This window comes from Dendrobates tinctorius, unplaced genomic scaffold (assembly GCF_039654945.1).
Source record: "Dendrobates tinctorius isolate UK_male_01 unplaced genomic scaffold, ASM3965494v1 ptg000223l, whole genome shotgun sequence".
NCBI classification, from domain to species: domain Eukaryota; kingdom Metazoa; phylum Chordata; class Amphibia; order Anura; family Dendrobatidae; genus Dendrobates; species Dendrobates tinctorius.
In genome coordinates this window covers 28,837,282-28,853,564 of record NW_027361890.1, presented here as the reverse complement: position 1 = coordinate 28,853,564, position 16,283 = coordinate 28,837,282, and the positions used below count along the sequence as shown (strand labels likewise).

The 16,283-nt window shown below is 43.2% G+C and overlaps 1 protein-coding gene across 1 annotated transcript in view; it reads right to left on the bottom strand.

The window, feature by feature from the left end:
* SEPTIN9 (septin 9) overlaps positions 1-16,283 on the bottom strand; it is a 452,544-nt gene that overhangs the window by 334,283 nt on the left and 101,978 nt on the right. Inside the window, exon 2 of the mRNA XM_073555419.1 lies at positions 3,565-3,624. Coding sequence (XP_073411520.1) covers positions 3,565-3,624 — 60 coding nt within the window. The remainder of the gene's footprint in view (positions 1-3,564; positions 3,625-16,283) is intronic.

Below are 16,283 nucleotides of genomic sequence, written 5' to 3'. Positions count from 1 at the left end.
TTCTGCGGCGAACTATGTTTAAAAAAAAGGTTAAATACAGGGTATTTCAAAGGTAAAAAGGTATTCAAAACCAGGTATATAACTGTGGGTAAATTTTAGCTTTTTGCCACAGTTGTGTTCCTGGTTGTGTTTGAAGCAAAGTATTTCACCTAAAAAGTTGTGTTTATTGTTGGTGATTTCCTAACAATGTACACAACTTTTGTTACAAGGTGAAATACTTTGCATAAAACACAACCAGGTACACACCTGTGGCCTAAAGGTAAAAATATTAAGACCATGACAAGATAGCCAACTTTGGTTGGCAAAGGTATATACTGTTGGTACAGAAGGTACACAAGTTTGGTTAAGGGCACAAATCTTTCACACTCTGTCATCCTGCCAGTGTACTCTGCCTTGAGGTGACATAAAGTATAGTGCAAAATTGTCCCTCATTACTGAAACCGTCACAGAACTTCTAGTGGTAATGTCATGGTAATCTTGAAAGGTGGTTTCTTCAGAGGTGTCCTCAATGGAAATGGGTTCCGTGCAGAAAACAAAATTGTGGAGTACCACGCAAGCTTTGATCACCTCGTCCACAGTTTCTGTCTTGAGGTTGATCGCAGTCAATAGGACCCGCCATTTGGCTGTCAGAATACCAAAGGTACATTTAACCATTCTTCTTGCTCTTGTGAGGCGGTAATTAAAAATGCGTTTTGTTCTTGACAATCCTCTGCTACCGTACGGTTTCAAAAGGTGTTCTGACAGCTGGAAGGCTTCATCCCCTACACAGACAAATGGCATAGGTGGACCAGATGTTTGCGGCAGCGGTCTAGGGGGTGGGAACTGGAAGGTGTTTCCATACAGTTTACGCCCCATGACAGTTTGAAAACTTGAGAGTCATTTGATCGACCATAGGCCCCAATATCAACAGCAATAAATTTGTATTCCATGTCAGCGATGGCCATGAGGACAATTGAAAAATATTTCTTGTAATTGAAATATTCTGATCCCGATCCAGCTGGCTTTACAATGCGGATATGTTTCCCGTCCACAGCGCCCAAGCAGTTCGGAAACTGACATATCTGTTGAAACTTTTCTGAAATTTCAATCCACCTCTCTGTTGTGGGCTCTGGTAAAAACTCTTCAGCTAAGGAGTCCCACAGTGCATGGCATGTGTGCTTCACTATTCCAGATATGGTGGAAATCCCGAGTCTGTACTGGAAATGCAGTGACGAAAGGGATTCTACAGTTGCAAGAAATCTGTGGGTAAAAAAACAATCAATTAGTTTAAAATCACAGCATTACATACAAAAACTCAGCTATAACACTTGGAGATACAAACTACCACCAACAAGATTGCAGTGAAAGTGTGCTCTGATGCGAGCACATCCAATAAATGTGGCTTACCTTAAAGTCACCATCAGACGCTCTGCGGGTGAAACAGAGAAGCGGCAATAGGTGTCCGCTTTTCTTATGAGGTGTGCAATGCGCTCCACCAAGTAATCAAAATTCTCCATTTTCATCCGAACATATCCAAAAAATGTATCCGGGTTTCGTCTAAGGTCCATGCAGAGTGTAGAATAGACCCCACGCGTCATTCTCTTGGCTGTGATGGGGTGGATCCACAAACGTCGTCTACGATGCCTGATGCGCTGCTGTCTCGCTCTCTCCTTCTCCAGAACAATCACCCTCAAACGATTCGCCTCCGCTGTAAAATCCGCCAAATTCTTCAAAATATTTCCAATCACAACATCCATCTTCGCCAGTAACTTGCTCTTCTCTCCAACCTGTACTTTCTCCTCTACAACCTGTCAAAGAAGGGCTGTAGATATCAAAGAAATAATTTTCGGATTAACAGTGCGCTGCTAGACAAAACGACTCTTTTCCAGATTGTGTACTTGTATACTTTTATTTTCCCAACGCGTTTCGAAGTTTCAAACTTCTTCCTCAGGGGATGATATGTACAAACAGACAGAGTAGCTCCCAGTTTTATACATACAAATTTCAAATATTGGCGCCAAAGGTCACATGTTACAGGGAAAGAATGTCAAAGGTCATCAGTACCAAAAAAATGTACAAAAAAATGTTTAAAACTGCATTGTTTCTACCTTAATACATTCTCTTAAAATATTTATTTGCAGGTCATAAAAAGAAAAAAGAAGAATAAACGAAAAAAGCAATGAAATAAATATATAAAAATATAAAATGATAGACCTGTGCTAGAACTTATAAAAAAAGCAAGAAGGAGCAGTAAATCACAGCTCAAACCATCATCCTAAATGGGCAGACGAAAGAGAACGCCCATTTAGGATGATGGTTTGAGCTGTGATTTACTGCTCCTTCTTGCTTTTTTTATAAGTTCTAGCACAGGTCTATCATTTTATATTTTTATATATTTATTTCATTGCTTTTTTCGCTTATTCTTCTTTTTCTTTTTATGACCTGCAAATAAATATTTTAAGAGAATGTATTAAGGTAGAAACAATGCAGTTTTAAACATTTTTTTGTACATTTTTTTGGTACTGATGACCTTTGACATTCTTTCCCTGTAACATGTGACCTTTGGCGCCAATATTTGAAATTTGTATGTATAAAACTGGGAGCTACTCTGTCTGTTTGTACATATCATCCCCTGAGGAAGAAGTTTGAAACTTCGAAACGCGTTGGGAAAATAAAAGTATACAAGTACACAATCTGGAAAGGAGTCGTTTTGTCTAGCAGCGCACGGTTAATCCGAAAATTATTTCTTTGATATCTGATGATTTATGGTCACGGAGTGGCCATTTGGATGTGCAGCAGCTTTGACTTCTATTCCTTTATGCCTCAAACTCTCCTGCTATTGGTGAGTATAATAGCTTGAACTATATCCCTTTTACCTGGGTAAGACCCTATTGCGCTCTTTCTCTTTTAGTTTTAACCACAAAGAAGGGCTGTAGGAACACGCTATATATAGTTTTTCAGTAGCCAATCCCGTTCGGAAGGCCACAAGGGGCGATTTTAAAAACCGGATCTGGCATAATCCGTTGAAAAACGGATCGAAAACCGGATGAACCGGATGAGACGGATCCGGTTTTGGCTGTCAAGTGCAAGACGGATCGGATCCAGCAGAAAACCGGATCCGTCACATCCGGTTTTACAAAACATTTGCCGGATCTGGCGCTCCGGCACGACGCCAGAACGCGCCTGACGCCGAAAACCTGATGTGTGAAAGTAGCCTTAGATAGACGCAAACAAGAACAAAATAGAAGCAAAAAGAAGTATTGGGGCGGGGGGCAGGAAGCCTAGCGGGACGGTACAAAGTTGTCAGTCGAGTAAAGAGATGGTACCCACAACAATTTAAGGTTTAAGGAAAATCTTTCATCCAAGATAGATAAGGGATTTGGCTTCATTAATAATTAAAACCCGCCTACTTGAGTCAGAAGGACTGTGAAAGTGGACCTTCCTGGACTGTGAGAGGAGAAAGTAATATTTTGACATCAGTACAGATTTCATGCTTACCATATTTTCAGTTTTCTTGATTTTCAGAACATGTTAACAATTTTCTGTGTTGCCTGATATTAGTACAAAAACAGAACAGACACTTACTTGGACTAATTACATCACTGCTCAGTTTGCGTAGTCGCCCACTAGTCGTCCTTGTGACCCCTAAAATAAAATGAGGTTCAACAGGTTATAATATGGTAACATTTGAAAATGTTTTAAAACTTCAATAAAAATATTTGAACAATAATAATATGTTAACATAAATCATTTTCAACAGTATTTCACCTATCGTCCACAACACAAACACGTGAGATTTTTTTCATGTGATAACTCGGATGACGCTCCTTTAGAATTTGGGCCTGTTTTATTTTTTAATTATTGGAAATGCTTAAGGCTGAAAAGGACAAAATATTTTGGCACAAATTGTAGATCTATGATTGCTCTTGCTAGCATAACCCCCATCTTTGTTTGACATATGACATGAGTCCATTTCCAAGGGTGTATCTTTACCCTTTAAAATAGCATTCAGAAGTGCCCCCAATTTATCCATTTACTAGAATAAGAGTAATGGACAGGGGTGAATGTTTGTACCTATTTTATCTCCTTTCCATGAGTGTCCTTCTATTTGTGTTGACTATTCTTTTTTATCCAACAAAAATGGACACCAACGGAAAGGAATAGAAGCAAATTCCAAACGATCATCGTTTAGTCTCAGTTTATATTATATAGATAGATAGATATATCAGGAATGCTCTTGAATTCCATTTTGGTGGATAAAGATATACGGTACCTTAACCACCCCCCGACTTAGTGCTTGGCTCAGAGAGCAACTAAAGTGTGAATTTGGCCTATTAAATGCTTTTTCCATCTGTCATTTTATCATTTTTATTTTATTTTATTTATTTTTTTAATTGTATTTACAGCATTCTTTTGATTTTGTCATTTGTCAATCAAAGATTTCTAAGGAAAAAAGTTGTAATGTCAAAACTACAACAAAAGCACAACAACAAAAAAAAGTCACTTTATTGCATGCATTTTTTAAGCAATAAAGAAAGAATGGCCTTCTATGGGCATAAAATGCCACAAATTGAAAAAACAAACAAAAAATGCCACACTTAGAGTTTGAAAACAGCCAGAATCAAAAAATACAGATCTTTAAAAAAAAATGGCACTTGAAAGCATCCAGTGTGTGCCTTCCTTTATATACTTTCCTATCCACTTTAAGCCAAAATGAGACTGCAGTCAAAGAGGATGAACCTATTTGCATAACAGATGGCTATATTAAAAACACGCTTTCTTTTTTAACTTTCATTAGTTCAACTCTTACGCTTACTTTGGTAAAACTTTATTATTTAAAACAGAGGTCTTTCTTGATATTAGGTCCTTTTTAACGGAAATATGTCACCAGTTTTTTCCTACTCCATCTGAGACAAGCATGATATATGGCCAGAGACCCTGATTACAATGATACATCAATTACTGGGCAGCTTGCTGCAATTTTGATAAAATCCCTGTATCTGCTGCAGATCTACCAGTTCATTAAATGTTGAGCTCTGCATAGGCAGAAAACTATGAATCAGTGGTGGGGGCGTGATTATACAAAGTGTGGAGGGCTACATGGTAGCGGGTTACCTAGCCCTTTAGTGATAATCTCCTGCTGATAAAACAGTGATTTTATCAAAACTACAGCAATAGGCACAGTAAGTGACACATCACTGGAATCAGGGACTTTTTCTCTACATTATACCGCTCTCCGATGAGGTGGTAAAAACCTGATGACAGATTTCCTTTACAATAAAACATTCTGGATGCTTGCAGCCACCAGGGAGGGAATGTAAAAGCCTATTATAGCTAGCTGTAAACATTTAATCTCCCCCTAGTGGCAGCTGCAGGTTGCCACATGTTCTCCTCTAATTCTTTGTTTATGCAGGGAATTTTGATCTCTATATACAGAAGTCTGAATATTATAAAGGTATACTATGAGATAAATCTGCACATAATTTTTGATCTATATAACTATAGACTGTACGTTGTGTTTCCTCTAGACTCGGAATATTGCTGAATAAATTTTAGAAGTTGTAGTTCACATTGATGAGTAACAGATAAATACACTGCATGCATTGTATGTGAGAGGCATTTGTGTTGTTGAATTGAAGTGACACAAATACACAATAGCCTTTTCATATAATAGCGAGCTTCCAGGGCTGCTGAGCGCAGATGGAAAAGATCCCACTCCAACGAGCATTTCATCGCATTCAAACAGTCCCTCACTACTTTCAAGACCACACTCGCCACAGCTAAACAAACCTACTTCTCATCTCTCATATCCTCCCTGTCTCACAACCCTAAACAGTTATTCAACACCTTCAATTCTCTCCTCCGCCCCCCAGCACCTCCTCCCTCCCCACTCATCTCAGCTGAAGACTTTGCCTCATTTTTCAAGCAGAAAATTGATAACATCAGGGACAGTTTTGGTCAACAACCCCCAGAGCCCTTCCTCCCGACTTCCCAGCCCTCCACCTTCAAAACCAACTTCTCCACCATTACAGAAGATCGACTCTCCACTCTACTCTCAAGATCACATCTCACCACCTGTGCACTCGACCCGATCCCATCCCACTTCATCCCAAACCTCACCACAGTCTTCATCCCAACCCTAACCCATCTCTTCAACCTATCACTAACAACTGGTGTTTTCCCCTCAAGCTTTAAACATGCCTCCATCACACCTATCCTCAAAAAGCCCTCTCTTGACCCATCCTCTGTATCTAGCTATCGCCCTATATCACTTCTCCCATACGCCTCCAAGCTACTGGAACAACACGTCTACCTTGAACTGTCCTCCCATCTCTCTTCTTGCTCCCTCTTCGACCGCTTACAATCTGGCTTCCGGTCACACCACTCCACTGAAACTGCCCTTACTAAGGTCACCAATGACCTCTTAACTGCCAAGAGCAAGCGACACTACTCTGTCCTCCTCCTCCTGGACCTGTCGGCTGCCTTTGACACAGTGGACCATTCCCTATTATTACAGACCCTCTCATCCCTCGGCATCACAGACTTGGCCCTCTCCTGGATCTCATCATACCTAACAGACCGGACATTCAGCGTCTCCCACTCACACACCACCTCCTCACCTCGCCCCCTATCTGTCGGAGTCCCACAAGGTTCAGTCCTAGGGCCCCTGCTGTTCTCTATTTACACCTTTGGCCTGGGACAGCTCATAGAATCTCATGGCTTTCAGTATCATCTTTATGCTGATGACACACAGATCTACATCTCTGGACCAGATATCACCTCCCTACTAACCAGAATCCCTCAATGTCTGTCCACTATTTCATCCTTCTTCTCCACTAGATATCTGAAACTCAACATGGACAAAACAGAATTCATCATCTTTCCCCCATCTCACGTGACCCCCCCTACGAACCTATCAATTACAGTAAATGACTGCCCACTCTCCCCAGTCCCACAAGCTCGCTGCCTCGGAGTAATCCTTGATGCTGATCTCTCCTTCAAACCACATATCCAAACCCTTTCCACTTCCTGCCGACTTCAACTCAAAAATATTTCACGCATCCGTTCATTCCTCACCCAAGAATCTGCAAAAACCCTAGTCCATGCCCTCATCATCTCTCGCCTTGACTACTGCAACCTCATGCTCTGCGGCCTCCCCTCAAACACTCTCGCACCCCTCCAATCTATTCTAAACTCTGCTGCCCGACTAATCCACCTGTCCCCCCGCTATTCCCCAGCTTCTCCCCTCTGTCAATCCCTTCACTGGCTCCCAATTGCCCAGAGACTCCATTACAAAACCCTAACCATGACATACAAAGCCATCCACAACTTGTCTCCTCCATACATCTGTGACCTCGTCTCCCGGTACTTTCCTGCACGCAACCTCCGATCCTCACAAGATCTCCTTCTCTACTCCCCTCTTATCTCCTCTTCCCACAATCGCATACAAGATTTCTCTCACGCATCTCCCCTACTCTGGAACTCTCTACCACAACATATCAGACTCTCACCTACCATCGAAACCTTCAAAAAGAGCCTGAAGACCCACCTCTTCCGACAAGCCTATAACCTGCAGTAACCACCGATCGACCAAACCGCTGCACGACCAGCTCTACCCTCGCCTACTGTATTATCACCCATCCCTTGAAGATTGTGAGCCCTCGCGGGCAGGGTCCTCTCTCCTCCTGTACCAGTTATGACTTGTATTGTTTAAGACTATTGTACTTGTTTTTATGTATACCCCCCTCACATGTAAAGCGCCATGGAATAAATGGCGCTATAACAATAAATAATAATAATAATAATAATAGTAATATTGTTGCAGAGCTATCGTGACCTACTTGAGGCCACACTTCAACATTAAGTCACACATGCCAAATGATGATAACCTACTGGACCTCTTCAACGTTTCATTCCAATTAAGTTTGCAACAGTTTCATTAATGATTCATGCCAGTAACTTTCCACCATGTAGTCCATTGTACTGCAAAATGTTTTATATAAAATTATTATAAAAAAGGAGAAACTATTTAGAGCAGGGGTAGGCAACTCATTTTCGCAAGAGGTCGCATGAGAGACCCTGACTGTTGTGGAGGGCCAAACCAACCTGCCCAACATAATTCTGATTATTATTATTTTATTTTTTTATCTTAATATTGAGTAGAATTAAGTATATTGAGCTACTGCCAATACATGTTATGATTATGATAGGACTTATTGAAACCTTTATACTTAACTGTAGCAGCTAATCAAAACCATTATGATTTTTGACTTTTTAGAACGTTTATATCAAACTGCTCGTTATTCAGCCACAGTTCGATGCATCACAGCCCCTCATACAGTATTATGTCCCTTCCACATAAGTATGATGTCCCCACAGCACCTCACACAGTATGATGTCCCAACACACAAGTATGATGTCCCTACAGTACCTCACACAGTATGATGTCCCCACAGCACCTCACACAGTATGAAATCCCCACAGCACCTCACACACACAGTATGATATCCCCACAGCACCTCACACATTATGATGTCCCTACAGCCTGTCACATAGTATGATGTCGCGACAGCCTTCATACACTTATGAAACCCAAGCACAAGCAACGAGTATACTCACTCGTTACTACTCTGGAAGAGGCTTTCATCCAGGATATCTATGTAATTGGCCGCATTCATGTTTCTTTCAATTGCAACCAGTCCTGTCCCTCCAGCTGAAAAACACCCCCATTGCATGATGCCACCACCATGTTTCACTGTTGGGTTTGTATTGGGCAGGTGATGAGCAGTGCCTGGTTTTCTCTACACATAGCGCTTAGAATTATCACCAAAAAGTTCTATCTTCGTCTCATCAGACCAGAGAATCTTATTTCACATAGTCTGGGAGTCCTTCATGTGTTTTTATAGCAAACTCTATCCGGCCTTTTATATGTCTGGCACTGAGGAGAGGCTTCTGTCGGGCCACTCTGCCATAAAGGCCCAACTGGTGGAGGGATGCAGTGATAGTTGACTTTGTGGAACTTTCTCCCATCTCCCTACTGCATCTGTGGAGCTCAGCCACAATGATCTTGGGGTTCTTCTTTACCTCTCTCACCAAGGCTCTTCTCCCATGACTCCTCAGTTTGGCTGGACGGCCAGGTCTAGGAAGATTTCTGGTGGTCCCAAACTTCTTACATTTAAGGATTATGGAGGCCACTGTGCTCTGATCTTAGGAACCTTGAGTACAGTAGAAATTCTTTTGTAACCTTGGCCAGATGTGTGCCTTGCCACAATTCTGTCTCTGAGCTGCTCCTTGGCCAGTTCCTTTGACCTCATGATTCTCATTTGGTCTGGCATGCACTGTGAACTGTGAGGTCTTATATAGACTGGTGTGTGCCTTTACAAATCAAGTCCTATCAGATTAATTAAACACAGCTGGACTCCAATGAAGGAGTAGAACCATCTCAAGGAGGATTACAAGGAAATAGACAGCATGTTGTCATGATCCTGTGGTGAAGTTCGACCTGGAGCCTCGGGGTTTAACTCTATGGCCTCGTTTTGGGCATGGGGAGGATTTTTATAGCCACTGTGGACCTCCATCCTTGTCAGGAGGATAGGTCAGAGAGATCCAGTGCCTGCGCACTGCATGACTTTGTTCTGCCCTCAACAGGGCAGATCAGTACGCCTGCGCAGGAGCGTGGCACGAAGCAAGCAGGATGACGACATCGCATGAAGATGGGAGGCACCGGACCCAGACCTGCAACACCCATCGGACCAGACCACCCCCGGGTGAATATAATAAAACTTGTTTTTCTTCTCTTTCAGGTCGGATCGGGGGCTTATATACAGCATTATAAAATGCTGTAGATAAAGCCCCAAAAGGCAGTGGCCATATCTTATAGCAGCAAAACGAGGTGACAGGTTCCCTTTAATGATGTAAAATGGACCCTGGGTATTGATGTTCCATCTTGTGGATGCCGATACCAGTGAAAGTAAGACACTGAGCAGGGAATTGCTGCATGGTGTGGGACACTACTGTATCCAGCTCTTTGGTCTTCCCAGTCCACAGGACACACTGGAGCAGCATGTGGTCCACATGTTGCACATTTCGCAGGACTGATTTAGAGTAAAGAAATATCTCTACAGGTGAAGGTGTCACTATGTGTAGAAATACTACCATCTAGACTCTTAAATACTGTGAATTTAAGCCTTCCATAAAGTTTAGATGGCTCTTGTTTGACCAGTTGCCACCTCGGATGGCTTTCTCATACAAGTTCCTGTGTTCTCTACAAGAGAGCCGCCAAAAAATGTGTCTGGTGTTGGCTTGTCTCTGGGAGAACAAAAAGGTCAATAGTCCGAAATCAAACTTGCCAGATCTTTAGCTCCCAAGACAATCAATTGTTTGGGGCCTCATTTTTGCATTATAGTGACAATTGAACCAGTAGATATCAGCAGATTCAGCCGATATCAGTCTAAAGTGTATAGTGAGTTTAAAGGTCCTTTAAACTTGGTGGCATTTGAACCCAGGACCCCAACACAGCTTTAGTCTCCAAAACACAACAGTTAATAAACACTATTAACTGTTTATTAACACAGAACACAGTTGTTAATAAACACTATATTTCAATGAGCTTTATTCTTGCACCTAACAAGACCAGCTTTAATGCCTCCCAAAACATGCCAGAAATAGAGACTGGTTGAAAATGCTATCCTCAGTTATGCTTTACAGTACCAACCTAGTGATGCTTGATTTTTCTGATTGAAACTGAAAACACCATCCTTATGCTGTCACTTTATAAGGTTAAGCAAGAACGCTGGATGCAGCAACGGACCGGAGGCAGAGCAAGGGTAAAAGAGGGGTTTAATTATACAGTGGATACTCCATGCAGGGAGAAGTGGGGAAAAGGCTTACTTCAGCGGAGGTATTATAACCAAGAAAAAATAGGTTTGGTAAACAAGGCAATCAGTTTAGTTGTAATAAACTTATAAAACCAGCGACTTCAGCAGTTGGAGTCCAGGGTGTAAGCGTTGACGCCAAGGCTGTGGCGCATATGGGGTGCGGCGCTGTCCTAGAGAAGATGGCATCCTGGGTCCTGGTGACGGCGGTCATTCCTTGTGGTCCTGGCGACTGTCCCAGGTCCAGGGGATGAAGGGACGGAGTGGATTAAGTCTCTATCCTGGGCAGAGGTTAACACTGTGCGGCGACTGTATGCGGACTTATCAGGGCACAGTTCAAAACGCATCACCTGGCTTTCCTGCCAGTACAGGCACATGTCTATGTTCCTCCCATGGGCCATATGACTCACGGTCAGCGGTATCAGTGGCGTCAGGGGTGTCAGCGGTAGCCGCAGTGACAGTGGTGTCAGTGCTTGTCGGCGGACACAGGACAAGTGTCTGTCGACAGTCTCTGGTTGTGGCACTGCGGCCCCTCAGGTTTGGGCCTGCTCTGACACGATGTTCTGATGTCGGAGCACTCTCTGTCCACCTGTGCGCTGTGCGTTCCCACCAAGTGTGACTTGTTTCCTGCGCGCCGCGGCTTTTTAAGCTTAGCCGCGCCCCCTGTCACTGAGTGCAGCAACTGGTCCGGGACCTTAAGCTTTCCCCCGTGCAACAAAGGTGACAGCCCCAACAGTTCCGGATCCGTCACGGAAAAGGTACACCTGACCTGGTTCTTCTCCTTACAACTTGAATAGATGAAGAAGAGACAAGAGAGTTTGTGACTATTTGTGCCACATCTGAATGGTAAAACAACAAGTGAAAGTCCCAACACCAGTTGGTACCAGGTATCTTTGCTGGGTGCTATTCCCAGAAGTACTCTGTTCTAGTTTGGAGAGAACTATAGTATCTCAACCTTGCAATGTGTAAATGGGTAGCTGTAAAATTTGCGATGTGTAAATGAGTGACTGTAAAATGGCTCCAACTTATATGTTTATGCAAGTATTTTTTTTATTCTAAAGATGTTTTCAACATAGACATAGTTTATTCCATCTCATTAACTAAACAGTGTTGTCAAAAAGGATAAGACGAGAGTGGAGTTGAGAGGATAGACAGAACGTGTACACAAACGGGGCGATTAATACTAATATGTACGTAGACGGAACACTAGGGACGGACTGCCGCTAAAAACGTATCAACCAAATACCCTGTTTTGTTATCTTTTTACTAGCACTTGCTGTTTACTGTTACTTTTTTACAACAGGATATTTTTATGCGTTTGTTTTACTGTGTTTTTCTGTGTTTCAGTCTTTTGGTGGTGTGAACACTGTCATACAGATTTGTTCGCTGTGTGCATGGCCCATGTGTTTGTCTCTGTATAATGACTTGTATATAAGGCAAAATTAAAAGGCAAAATTAAAAATGGGGGAAAAAAGCCTCTTCTCTTAATAGTCTGGTCATTTCTCACCATATTTCCCTATTGGGTATGACTACATTCAGGACCGACGTCACTACTTGGCGCACACAAGCAAGTGCCACGGCACTGAGAAAGCAAGGGTTCCAATCGGTTATTTTGATTCCCACCCCTCTCTATAGGGAAGGGGTGGGGAATCTTTTTTCTGCCAAGGGCCATTTGGATATTTAAACCATCCTTCGGGGGCCGCACAAACTCCGCCCACAAATTAAATCCTGACAGTTGCAGTGGATTCATGACTTAATCATTCATTGCATGCCCTTCAGTGTTCAGTGGTGAACACTGCATGTGTGTGCTAACAGAGCAAAAAGAAATTAATGAGCTTGCGGCAATCAAAATACAGCTCTCTGCCCAAGAATGCAGTCCCTGAGAATCTGCTCGGGGGCTTGATAAAAGGTCATCGAGGGCCGTAAATGGCCCTGGGGGCTGAGGTTCCCCACCCCTGCTATAGGGGCTGTGCACAACAATGCCTAATGACATTTTATATTTTTTTATTGAATTACTATTAAAGAATATTTTTATTGGATTTTTGTGAGAGCTGGATTTTTCTACCTTTCCTACTTCATTGCATCCACGTCTGGTAGAGACGGAATCCTGTGCTCCACATATGGACCATGTGAAGTCCTTTATAAGGGTGAGCTGAACATTTTTTCATATTTTACTAGGGGTTCCAACTTGCTGTCGGAGACACCGGCATGCTATGGGGCCCGTGAGTCGCTGGCACAGGGCCCCCAGGGCCGCACCTACAATGAGGCCATTTGAGCCTGTGGCTCAGGCGGCAGACAGCTGCTATGCACAGGGGGCGGCATTATGCGCTCTGCTACCAGCAGCACCTGCAATTTAGCCTGCACGCTGGTGCTGCTGGTAGTGTGCAAAGGCTTGTAACTGATGAGGTCACAGGAGGGATGGAGTCAGAGCCCCCGATAATGTGACCCCTGACTCCTCCCCTCCTGTGACCTCATCACAGGTCCTGTGCGCATTAGCCCTCGGTCTATCGATCATCTCCGTCCCTGCTCTCCTCTGCCGCCATGTTCTATTCTCTGCCACAGGACCTGTGATGAGGTCACAGGAGGGGAGGAGTCGAGGTCACATGATCAGAGGCCTCAGTGTATGCAAGACTCTGCTGTGCTGGTTGTCATCGTGCTGAATGAGGCAAGTTTCTGTGTGGGGTCAGGAGGGATTTACAGGGTTGATGTAGGAGAGCCCAGGGCTGTGGAGTCGGAGTCGGTGCTCATTTTGGTGGAGTCGGAGTCAGAGTCGGTATAAAATGGACCGACTCTGACTACTAAAATATATAATAAATTGCGTACAGTAGTTCAGTGCAGAATGTGCTGAATATTTTTTCATAGGAATTTGGGAAAGTTATGAAATGTCCTGTAAATGGCTGTTCTATTCGTGATCTAAGGATACATTCACACACATCGTTTTTGCTGCGTTTTTTGAGGATACGTTTTTCAGCTGCGAAAGCAGATAAGCTTTTTAAAAAAATGCATCACCTGAAAGGTTTTTGAGCTCATAGATAATGTTTTCAATAGCAAAAGCAGATTAGAAATCTGTTCTATCTATCCATTTATCCATATCTGTCTATCCATTTGTTATTTGTACAAAAAAGAATGAAAGCCGGGTAGCACACAGATTAACGCTCCTTTTTTTTAGCACCAGTCAGGTACACCTCATAGCTGCCCAAAAGTAAGCCCAGGACAGGCATTGCTCATCTTCAGTAACACATCAACATCAATTGATAGTTGGAATAAATAGACTGAATTCATCACCACATCTTCTTAAGGTGCAGGCTTCATTTTCAAGTGTAGGGGTGTGCAGAATGAGGTTCTACAGCAGCTGAGGTATGCAGTATGAGATTCTGCAGAACAGTATGAGGTTCTGCCCCCCCTAGGTTTGATCCTGGCTATGCCCATGGTGTGAATGTAGCCTGCTTATCTCTTAGCTGAGATAAGTCAGTGCTGCACTTCAGCACCAGTGAAGCTCTGATTGGAAAAGTGAGGAAATTGGTTATTGCCACCAGAACCCCTGAAATTGATTCCATCTTGAAGAGACATGCTGGGAAAGGGGCAATTGTAGATCAAGCCACTTGGTGGGGCAGCACTTGTGTTTCAGCGATTGCTTGAACTAAAACCATTTCTTATAGATATGGCGAACCCTCAGGTAACCATAAATGAAGGTCAATGGACACAGGTGGCTGAATTGAAGGATTTGCTTAATCACCCATTTACCGTGACTAAAATATTACAAGCTGAGGATTTAACTCCTGGCATTTTCATAAGGGAGTGGAATAACTTGCTATTTTGCCTGTCCCAAAGAGGAGGTTTAATTGCAGATGGCATTTCTACTTCAATTAAATGGAGAGAGATACATCTATTGGAAGATAAAAATTTTCTGGCAGCTGTTTATGTGGACCCATGTCATCGTATACTGCTTGATGATCAACAGCTTGCTAAAGGAAAAGAAGCTCTGACTGAGGTAGCAGTTAGGATGAGTGGCCTACAGGAGGACTGCCAGGCGCAAGAGGACTTGGGTCCTGCCAGGCTACTGCTGCCATATCTTCATCCCCATCAGATGAGGAGTTTGACTTTGACAAGTATTTGGATGACATGGAGCAGGCAAAGCGTTGCTGCAAGGAAAAAGATTTCACTCCGTCTCCTATAGCAAGCAGATTGACCATGTTTCAGCAAAATGTTTCACTTGCTCTCAAAGAAATAGAAAAATTCAACCGTTCATCAAAACTGACTGTGCATGAGGCAATTCCTTTATACCCGGAAATTGTTAGCTCATGAGGTTACGGCTTTGCCCCCAACCCAAGTTAGTGTAGAGAGGTTGTTCTCTAGCCTTAAAATTATTAGGTCAGATTTGAGGTCATCTATGAAGGAGGATCTGATGGAGGCAATTCTATTTCTTTGAACAAATTCATAGACTGCACAAATGTTATTTAGTATGTTTTTGTTGAAAATTGTTTTTTGCCACTTACATAGTTTTTTACATAGTGTTATATATATACTGTATATACAATATATATACATATATATACATAATCGATATTACATAGTGTATTACATATTTACAATTTATTACAGTTTTTTGTGTTCTAAAGTTGTATTCCAATAAATATATATTATGTTCTAGCTAAATATCTTGATTATTGTATCATAAAAATGATTATGTGTCTGATGTTCATATTGTACTACAATAAGTTTTTCACTTAAATATAAGCAATATGTGGGAGTCGGAGTCAGAGTCGTGGAGTCGGTGTTGGAGTCGGAGTAAGTGTAAGGGAAATTGAGGAGTCGGAGTCGCAGGTTTGGCTTACCGACTCTACAGCCCTGGCAGAGCCGCACGTGTGCGAGGTGTACGGAGCGGAGCCGTGTGTGTGCGAGGTGTACGGAGCAGAGTCATGTGTGTGTGAGGTGTACGGAGCGGAGCCGCACGTGTGCGAGGTGTATGGAGCGGAGCCACACGTGTGTGAGGTGTACGGAGCAGAGCCATGTGTGTAGGAGGTGTACAGAGTGGAGCCGTGCATGTGCGAGGTGTACGGAGCAGACCCATGTGTACAAGTTGTTCAGAGCGGAGCCGCGCATGTGCGAGGTGCACAGAGCGGAGCCGCGCATGTACGCGTTGTACGGAGTGGAGCTGTGTGTGTATGGGGCATACAAAATGGAGCCCTGTGTGTACGGAGCTGAGCCGTGTGTGTATGAAGCGGAGCAGAGCCACATGTGTATGGAGCGGAGTCGCGTGTGTATAGAGCGGAGCTGCGTGTGTGCGAGGTGTACGGAGCAAAGCCGCATGTGTCCAAGGTTTACTGAGTGGAGCCGTGTGTGTACAATGAGCACAGAGCGTGGCCACGTGTGTAAAAGATGTACAGAGCACAACCGCATGTGTACGAGGTTTACGGCGTGGAGCCATGT